Raw genomic sequence first — 10,135 nt, 5'->3', positions numbered from 1 at the left:
AGCACCGATCAGACCGAGCAGTCGGCTCAGTGCTTGCTCTTGGTGGGGAACGAGTTGTTTTACAAAGTACGGTCTATTTTGATAAGTGCCCAGAGATAACTTATGATTTGGTGCTGAACATATTAAAATTTAACTGATCTGAATTTTTCTGGCATTTTATGGACCAGACATTTCATTGATTAATCAAGGAAATAATCAGTAGTTGCAGCTCTAAAAAAAATGACATCTTGAATTACTTATCTCAAAATAATGACCATCTTAGAAACTTTTTAAAAATGACTTCTCGAAATATTGACGTACTTAACCATGCTGTTTTTAAAAACTAAGCCCTGACTTTGAGAAACTGATTATACCGACTTGTGGGATCTTTTTCTAAATTACTTTGGTGTAAATGGGCTTCCATATACAGTGACCCCGTATGTTAAAAAATGTGATGAAGTGCCCTCTAAGGTACCCCTCCAGTGGAGAAAATGTGTTGTAGCACCATAGGCTAGGCATGCTAGAAAATGAGTTTGCTTTTGTACCTTTCGGTAGTTCAATAGTTAATACCACCCTGTGAGTATTACGTGTTGTAATTATATTTTGTTTATGCTTAAATACAACTATCTGTGCACCATCATCCTGTGGCCCTATTGAAAGCTAGTTTTAGCTTTGTTGCTGCCGCCGTTTTAAAACAGCCTGTCACTTTTCTAGTTACTTGCTCAAAACTATTTGAATGTAGTGCATTACATCACATCAGAACAATGTGATCCTCAGATACAAATGTAGGAACAGTTCTGCAAAAATGTTATGTTGATAATTTATGGAGCATGTCCCCACCTAGTGGTCACCTGCAGGAATAACAGTTTAACACAGGCAAGTCTCAAAATGAAAACACATTCTGGTCCCAAATGTGGATTAATCCATTAGAAATTAAACTGTTCAACATTTTTAAAACCTTAAAGGAAATGAGGATTAAAAATTGAAAAATTAAAATTGTAACTTAAGGCAAAATTAGAACCAAGAGACAAACATAAGGTATTACATCTTTAATTTTTTGCAAAACAAGACTTGGAATACAGACAAGCCTGGACTCAGGCAAAGGAATCATACAGTCCTCTCTCTCCATGCAGCGTGCAGTGTTGCACATGAGCAGAACATCCTCGAACCCTCCACCAGACCTGATCTGATAAATGGAATGTACCATTCCCATGTTCACACATTTACCGCTCCAACATTTAAAACTCAGTGCAACAGGGTACTTGTTTAAAACATATGTGCTGTCACCATGAACAGAAAAACCAAAACTGCTTTTCTTAAAAAGGTCTTGCAGAGTAATGCTCTGTAACACAAGAGCAACACTGGTCCACCACACAACATGAATGACTATTTTGTTTTTTTTTCAGTTACTGCAGTTTTAAGGATGAACAATTGAAAAGTGAGGCTAAAGTGTTAGAAATCTGGGTTGGGGGGGTTTGTTTAATCAACTTCTTCCATGCGAGAAGCATCATCGTCACCGTCACCTTCTAGGGGAGGAATCTCATCTGGGACGGATGTAGAGGTGGCCTCCTCTGTGGGAACATCGTCGTCATCGATGCCTAAAGAGACAAGTCATTTGTTAGTTATCATACAAGTGACAACCATGTAAAACAGTAATGCACTCATTCTTGGAATCAAGCTGTAATTTTAGGGGTGTTTGATTTTTTTTTTTTTACTCTTCAGTTATACTGGGAAAATAGATTTTAAAAAGGTCAAACACTGAGGTTTTCCTCACTGAGGATTCAAATTTTGTTCACTCTATTAGACAAAGTCATTTATAACTGAAATTAGGTGCCATGCACTCCTTTTACAAATTAAAAACATCTATTTAATGAACATAAAGACACGTCGATAACTCAACTGATGTCACATGGCAAGATGCGTCCAGACTTTTGAGTGGACGGCCCAAGTCAGCACTGATTTAGACATTCAACTGAGAACAGAGCTGCGCCACTTCTTTCAGCACAGACATCACAAACTGAACATCTTGTCAATTCCGAAAGACATCAGCTGCGTCCAACTGTGTTGACAAATGTTAAATTTTCTCAGCTCACTGCATAGTCAGAGTTAACCTGACATGCCAGATGGTTTGTTACACAGAACCATTTGGGAAGTCATCTTGAAAAACCATTGAGTAAAGCCTTTGGTGCCGTTCTTTGCTCTTCGTTCAATGAAGAAATACTCTTCAGTTCTGATATAACTGATGCCATTACAGTATCTATGCTAACCTCTTCAGGAGCCACCAGTTTGTTTGAGAAGAGAGTGGATGTTTCTTATCACAACATCTGTAGCTGTCAGTGGTGCCTATAGGATGCTAAGTGGATGCACAACTTTGTGTTGACAAACCGATAACTTTAAGCTTGGCAAGACAGATTCTTGTGCAGTCTTGCAAATCCAGCTGAGTAGTGAGCGTCCGTTTTATTAATGCTAATCAAAATACACATTTTAAAACCAGAATTCTTATTTGGCTTTGAAAATTATTACTTGACACCTGAATACCAGTTTTAGATATGTAATATATAAAATGTGTTGTTTTTTTGAGCTCTTAAGCCCTCCTAAATCAAAGTTTTTTGGTAGGACAGGATTTGTTCCACTTCTCAAGAAGTGGCGTTTTATAATGTGTCCTTACCCAGTCCAAGTTTGATCATTCTGTAGATGCGGTTGGAATGGGTCTGTGGGTCGTCCAGAGAGAAGCCTGAGGACAGCAGGGCGGTTTCGAACAGCAGGATGACGAGGTCCTTCACAGCCTTGTCGTTCTTGTCAGCGTCGGCCTTCTGCCTGAGAGTTTCCACGATGGGGTGGTCAGGGTTGATCTCCAGGTGCTTCTTGGCCATCATGTAGCCCATGGTGGAGTTGTCCCTGAGTGCCTGGGCCTTCATGATCCTCTCCATGTTGGCCGTCCAGCCGTAAGTACTCGTCACAATGCAGCAGGGTGAGGAGACCAGTCTGTTGGACACTGTCACCTGGAAGAGGTAGTCCAACAGTGGACATTAAGACTTAACACATCATGCAAAGTGTTGGAACAGCAGGCTAGCTCATTTTAAGAAGTTAAGAAAAACATGCAGAACAGTCATGTTAGAAATGATGCAACACACCAGCATGTTCAAGGCAACTGTTTGTTTGTCAAATCCACACCTTAATGTCTCCTCTATGTAAAATAATTTTATACAAGTGCACTGGACAATAAAGTATTTAGACTAATCACTTACACTTCAAGTTTAGTTTCACATTCTGTTAAACAACATTGAAAAAATAGGAACAGGCATCTGTTAGGTCACACTTCGAAGTCAATATTTTCTACACCTCGTCTCCAAATTATTTAGAACCATCACTACTTCAAACACATGTCAATAAAACCTCATTAAAAGGCACAAAACTCCCTTACAGCTGTATAAACTCACCACAGTACAACTTAGGACCTCTTAGGACACCTGTCACCAAACAGAACACTGTCAACTGTAGCTGTGAATTCATAAGATGCCAAATCCTGTAATATGAAGGGGAAACTGAGGTAAAAATTAATCTCAGCTCATTTAGGATCACTGACCTTCTCTACTTTCTTGTCAAGGATCTCCTTCATGAGCTTGCAGAGGCTCTCAAACTTGGCCTTGTCCTCCTCCATCTTTTTCTTCTCCTCCTCATCCTCTGGCAGCTCCAGGCCCTCTTTGGTGACAGAGACCAGGCTCTTGCCATCAAACTCCTTCAGCTGCTGGACACAGTACTCGTCGATGGGCTCTGTCATGTAAAGGACCTCGAAGCCACGCTTGCGGACGCGCTCAACGAAGGCGGAGTTGGCAACCTGGTCCTTGCTCTCACCTGAAGAAGTTAAGTAAATGATCAGTGTTGTCTTGACAGAAGTAATGATTTGCTTATGAGTAGGGCTGCAACTAATGATTACTTTCATAGTCGATTAATCAGTCGATCATTTTCTTGATTGTCCATTACGTCATCAGAAAAAGCTGATGACTCACCAGTAATGTAGTAGATGGACTTCTGGTTCTCCTTCATGCGGGTCAGGTACTCTGTGAGGGAGGTGGTCTCATCTCCAGACTGGGAGCTGTGGTAGCGCAGCAGCTCAGACAGCTTCTTGCGGTTCTGAGAGTCCTCATGGATGCCCAGCTACAGACAAAATGATAATGAATTGTGAATACATTTTCACTCAAAACAATGCTAACAGCCTAGATCAACATTAATAGAAGATTAAACAACTGTCATGTTGTATAGAACTGCTATAATCAGTCAAAAGGAAATCTTTTTATAAATCAATAGCTTGTGCTTCTTGAAGACAGACATGGATGGATAAACCACAGATAACATTTTACTGATTACATTTATCCAGGATAACCAAGGTTATTCATTTTAATCTGATTTCAAGACACACCACTCGTACTGCATTTAGGTGATTGTGAGCCAGGCTCCATACAAACATTAGAATAACCTCACATAAAAATTGAGCTACTTAATGTGTAGCATTACTGAAGTGACTGATCTACAATAATAAGACACTGTGGCACATAAGCACAGTACCAAGTGAATTAGTCATTTACATAATCATGCAGTTATGCATTGCTTAGTTATGTATGAGAATATACAAAAACTACAACTATGCATCAGCTATGTAGGATGTTTAACTCTGAACTAGAACAAAGCTTTGACTACACTGCCTTAGAAAGCTACAGCAACCACTAGATTAAAGAAAAAAAAAAAATGGAGACCTTATGGATCCACAGAGATGCACTGAAGACATGAGTGCATAGTGAGGAGAACTTTCATTAAAAACTTCATACAAGTTAAAAAAAAACACAACACAGCACTGCATTTGTTTATTTTAAATACCTTGATGTTCTTGGAGAACCCTTCATAGAACTTCTTGTAGTTCTCCTTGTCCTCAGCTAGCTCGGCAAAGAGTTCCAGACACTTCTTCACGATGTTCTTGCGGATGACCTTGAGGATCTTGCTCTGCTGCAGCATTTCTCTGGAGATGTTGAGGGGCAGGTCCTCGGAGTCCACCACACCACGGACGAAGTCTGGACACGAACAAAACATGAGCATTTCATTAAGACTTTGTATCCATCCCTCAAGGCAGCTTTTGTTACTTTATCATCCAAAATGGCAAGGAAAACGCTAAATCAACTTACTGAGGTATTCTGGGATGAGCTCTTCACAGTTGTCCATGATGAAGACTCTCCTGACGTACAGCTTGATGTTATTCTTCTTTTTCTTGTTCTCAAAGAGGTCAAAAGGTGCACGGCGGGGGATGAAGAGCAGGGCCCGGAACTCAAGCTGGCCCTCCACTGAGAAGTGCTGCAAAGGTGGAAAAAAGGTAACTTTAGTTTTACTTCATTTTAAATCCACAATGCTGCCTGAACAACATGAAAATGCAACAGCTGCTTAGCATAGCTGTGTTTACCTTGACAGCCAGGTGATCCTCCCAGTCGTTGGTCAGACTCTTGTAGAACTCGCCGTACTCCTCGTTTGTGATGTCGTCAGGGTTCCTGGTCCAGATGGGCTTGGTCTTGTTCAGCTCCTCCTGGTCAATGTATTTCTCCTTGATCTTCTTTTTCTTCTTCTTGTCCTTGTCCTTGGAGTCCTCCTCATCATCAGAGCCCACATCCTCGATCTTTGGCTTGTCCTCGCCATCCTCCTTCTCCTCCTTCTCGGCCTTTTCCTCCTCAGCCTCGTCGTCACTGATCTCCTTGTCACGCTCCTTCTCCACCTACAAATAAAAAGATAAACATTTCACTTCACTGACATAAAAACTGCTCCAAGTAGCTAAGACTAAAAAGGTCAAATTCAGTACTTACAAACAGGGTGATGGGGTAGCCAATGAACTGGGAGTGCTTCTTGACAATTTCCTTGATCCTCTTCTCCTCGATGTATTCTGTCTGGTCCTCCTTCAGGTACAGGATGATCTTTGTTCCACGGCCGATGGGCTCGCCTGAAAACAGAATCGTACAGCCATGAGCACACTTTGTTCAAATAGATGCAATGTTAGGTACGAGTCTCTACTAGGTGTAGAATCTGGGGTTTCTCCAGGTTTCAACTAGTTAAGGTTTAGACTTAGACCATTATTTAAGACCCATATCCTATTTATACTGGCAAAAAGTAAATGCAATTTGTATTAGTGTTTTAGTTTGTCATTGGTTTTGCAGCAGTTACAGCATGATCAATGCAACATTTTCCCCCAAAACATTTGAAAGTCTCAGGCACAACCACTTTGCTTCTGTAATTGTGCCAAGACACATACCGCTGTCAACCTTGACTGTGAAGGAACCTCCGGCAGAGGACTCCCAGGCGTACTGCTCATCATCATTGTGTTTGGTGATTACAACCACCTTCTCGGCAACAAGGTAGGCAGAGTAGAAACCCACGCCAAACTGACCGATCATGGAAATGTCAGCTCCAGCCTAGAGAAGACAAGGATTCCATTAACTTCAGGACATAACAGTCAAAATACCCGACCTCAAGCTTTGATAACTGAATGCAAGTCTATTATCTAGAGCTGTCACAAGCCTTTCCAAAGTATCAGTATTTGAGCCAATCTGGTCATATTTTTATTGAATGTAAAGACCATTATCACCTAGCAAAATCTAAGTCTTTGAACATTAAGCAGTCTCATCTTAGCACCGCAATACTAACAGGCTGCTTTTGCTTAAGACAGACTGCCTCTACAGTGCAGCATTTCAGTGTAAATGAGAAGTGAAAGTTGGACTAAATGAACAACTTGATCACACCTGCCACCAAGGATGGCAAGATTAGCTTCGGTCTGATGGTAAACACATTTGTTCTTTATCAAACAGCCGTGACCTTAACATTCAAGTTGTAGCTTCTTATGTAAGCTAGTACCAACTGTCACATTCACCGGTTAAAAATGTTGGTCAATGACAGGTCATTATCAGCCGATAACAGTAAATCTGCAAGTAAGGTGACAACAGGCCAAAATTAGACTTTCCTATTGTCTAATTTGTGTGCTTTGTGTGAGCAGCCATCTGTACTGCTGCCAGAGATTGTTAGGAGGTAAAGGCTGCATCACTCTGTAACATGACTGTATTGCTGGCATTTCTGTAGTTCCAACTACTGCAACCGAGTGACATCTTTTAACTAGCTGATCATTTCACATCAATTTAAGTAGTCACTTCTTCACCAGTTATACTCTAACTTGGCAGCGAGTTAAGTGTATCAACTCAAGTTCTAAATAAAAATCTGCCTTCTAAATTTATCACACCTCATTTTCACCAACTGATTCACTGAATCTGTAAGATACACCGAATCAGCATTTAGGTAAACATAATTACTGATCTGACTAGTATTTGCATGTACCAGATACCCATCAAGACATCCTTACCACTATCATCGTTCAATGTGTTGTAATTTAAGATAACAGTACATGTTTACAAAGATGTGTTCTTGTTAAGTGGCCCATTTGCAGTCATATTCCACATTACATGCTACAATCTAGATTGTGTTCCGCTGTAGTACCTGCAGGGCCTCCATGAAGGCCTTGGTGCCGGACTTGGCGATAGTACCCAGGTTGTTAATCAGATCAGCTTTGGTCATGCCGATTCCAGTGTCGATGAGGGTCAGGGTACGGTCAGCTTTGTTGGGGATGATGTCAATTTTCAAATCCTTGCCGCTGTCCAGCTTGGAGGGGTCTGTCAAGCTTTCATATCGAATTTTGTCCAAAGCCTGCAAATACAATGACGATATACATTATGCCATTAGACATTCTAAAATAAATGTTGAGGCATTATCGTAGCGGTTACAATGACCACCATTATAAAGCATGCAAGGTCCTAAAAGTCAGTATTGAAACATAACTGGTACAACACTAGGATGGGTGATACATAATCATTGCCGTTCTAAGATTTTTCAGTTATTCTGTGATGTATCATGATATACATTCCGACATACCATAAATTCTCAAATAATGCAAAGAATCTCGTAGAATGTGATGTACTGCTATAGATTTAACTACCCAACAGTATGTAACTAATTAAATTAGCTCAGCTATAGCAGTAAAATGCAGCAGTAATATTAGTCCATCTTTTATAGAATACTAAACATTGATAGTAGGGCTGGCAAATATGAACCAATCAAATGTTCTTGGTACCATCACAAAAAGTTAAGAGATTCATAATGATCAGTGCTGAGAATATAATAAATAAGTGGGTAAAGGAAAATACTAGAACAGACAGCCTTTTTTTAAAAAAAAGACAAACTATGCCATATCACAATTTAATAAATCAAAGACAATACCTCCTATTGTTACATTGCAAAGTTGATATAATAGACACATTTCCAGTCCTGCAAACACCTTAACAAAGATGAGCTCGTGCAAACTTACATCAGAGGCGTTGGAAATCAACTCCCTGAGGAAGATCTCTTTGTTGGAATAGAAGGTGTTGATGATGAGGGACATCAGCTGAGCGATCTCTGCCTGGAAGGCAAAGGTCTCAGCCTCCTCCTCTTGGTGCATTTCTTCAGGCATCTGCACAAAGGGCATATCATATTACATATAAGTAAACCACCTTTATCACAAATGGTATAAAAGCAGAGTTGTAACTAGCAATTAGTTTCATTTTCTATTAATGTAATTTTCTCAATTTATTGAATGTCTGAAAATGCTTATAGCTCATGTCAGGGTGACCTCAACTCTTGTTTTATCCACAAGATATTCAGTTTGCGGTCATTGAGGGGCAAAAGAAACCCAAAAATATTCATATTTGAGAAGCAGAAATCAAAATTTGGATATTCTTTAAAAATTACTCAGAAGTATGTCAAAGAGATTGCACGTTTTTAAGAGATGATAAAAAACCTAAAGATTAACACGGCCATTTGTAAATGTGAGTAAGTGGTTAATTCCACTTTCGTTTTCGTTAAATACAACCGTTTCATAAATCGAGCAGGTCTTCAAGCCGGTTTCGTCAAAATTGGACAGCTGCCGTCATGTTACCAACATCGGCGGAAGTAGCAGTTAACCAACATGGCGTCGACCGACAGACAATGGACTCCGCAAACACGTGCTGAGTAACGGCTGAAGACCAAAATAAGGATACCGGTTGGAAATGCGGCACTGTGCGACTATTTGAGATTAAAGCGTTATTCAGTGTGTCGTTAAAAGCCATTCGGTGAGGACTCTGACTAAACCTGACGTGACTATAAAGCACCCGTATCCTATGAACCGAAGAAATGGCCAAAACAATGACCTAACATTTGAAATAGTGTACCATTACAACATGAATCAAAAAGCCACATGGATCATTAAACCAACCAATTGTTTTATGCTAAACACGTGACAGTTAAATTAACAGCAACAACTAAAACAAACATTAATCAACCGTTACCTTAATAACCTTGGTCTTATTTCATGAGAAAATGTTGAGTTTAAGGGATGTGGCTTTGGAATGACAGTTCTGTGTTGTGATCTGGTTCTAGTGTGAATTCTCACGGCTCGGCTCCGTTATGTAAACCCATTCAGCGTTGTCATCTTCACCACACCTGCCTTGGTGCAACCCAAGCCTGGCCTAACAGTGCGGCACAGTGCCGCAATAACACTACTCAGCATCACAAATTATCAGCCAGTACACGAAAATCTCATTGAATCAGGATTAAACGTTATGTAACGGTTATGCACGGGGACAAGTGACAACATTAATGTCCTGCTAGCTGTAGCCCACGAGACAGATATGATGCTAAGGTTATCATCGTGACTCATGAGGAGCTCTCATCGTGGATACATCCAACCATAGCTCAACGATGGGTTAGCAAAGCTCAAATAATAACAGAGGATAATCTGTTCAATGTGCTGGTACAATACTCGTGTACATACCTTGTTTATTTCGTTGATTTTTCTTGAAAAAAATGCAACCAAATTATCGTCCCTTCTGCTCTCTGACGCAGGGAAATGGAAAGGGACTTCCTTTTAATAGACCGGAATCTTTATACACAGTAGAGTGCGGCCGTATCCATCCGCGGTGCACCATCTACGAGCCTGGGTCGTTTCTCGAAGGAAACCCCAAACCCGTGAAGGATCTCGCGATGGTGATGAATTTAACCCAAACTATGAACTTTCCCAAACCGTAACCAAGTGTTTTGTCCCTTAACCCAAGCAGATCTT

General features: G+C 40.4%; 1 protein-coding gene across 1 annotated transcript; it reads right to left on the bottom strand.

Moving 5' to 3' along the window:
• Positions 1-1,013: 1,013 nt before the first annotated feature.
• Positions 1,014-8,506, bottom strand: hsp90ab1 (heat shock protein 90, alpha (cytosolic), class B member 1). Its single transcript, XM_084736837.1, has 11 exons — positions 8,363-8,506; positions 7,498-7,704; positions 6,266-6,425; positions 5,823-5,956; positions 5,429-5,734; positions 5,157-5,322; positions 4,855-5,045; positions 3,990-4,137; positions 3,566-3,834; positions 2,648-2,981; positions 1,014-1,577 (listed from the first exon to the last, which is right to left on the bottom strand). The coding sequence occupies exons 1-11, from the start codon at positions 8,504-8,506 to the stop codon at positions 1,459-1,461; spliced, it is 2,178 nt and encodes a 725-aa protein (XP_084592963.1). The 3' UTR covers positions 1,014-1,458.
• Between the last annotated feature and the right edge of the window lie 1,629 nt (positions 8,507-10,135).

The sequence above is a fragment of the Lutjanus erythropterus genome, chromosome 15 (assembly GCF_056507025.1).
Source record: "Lutjanus erythropterus isolate fLutEry1 chromosome 15, fLutEry1.hap2, whole genome shotgun sequence".
In the NCBI taxonomy this organism is placed as follows: Eukaryota; Metazoa; Chordata; class Actinopteri; order Lutjaniformes; family Lutjanidae; genus Lutjanus; species Lutjanus erythropterus.
Note: the sequence above shows the minus strand (reverse complement) of the source record. Positions and strands in the feature narration are given on the sequence as shown.

Coding starts and splice junctions, on each gene's coding strand:
- hsp90ab1 (XM_084736837.1), bottom strand. CDS start 8,506: ATGCCTGAAGAAATGCACCAAGAGGAGGAGGCTGAGACCTTTGCCTTC. Junction 5,735..5,822: donor GCTACCCCATCACCCTGTTT/GTAAGTACTGAA, acceptor TTTTATTTGTAG/GTGGAGAAGGAGCGTGACAA. Junction 1,578..2,647: donor AATGATCAAACTTGGACTGG/GTAAGGACACAT, acceptor TTGTCTCTTTAG/GCATCGATGACGACGATGTT.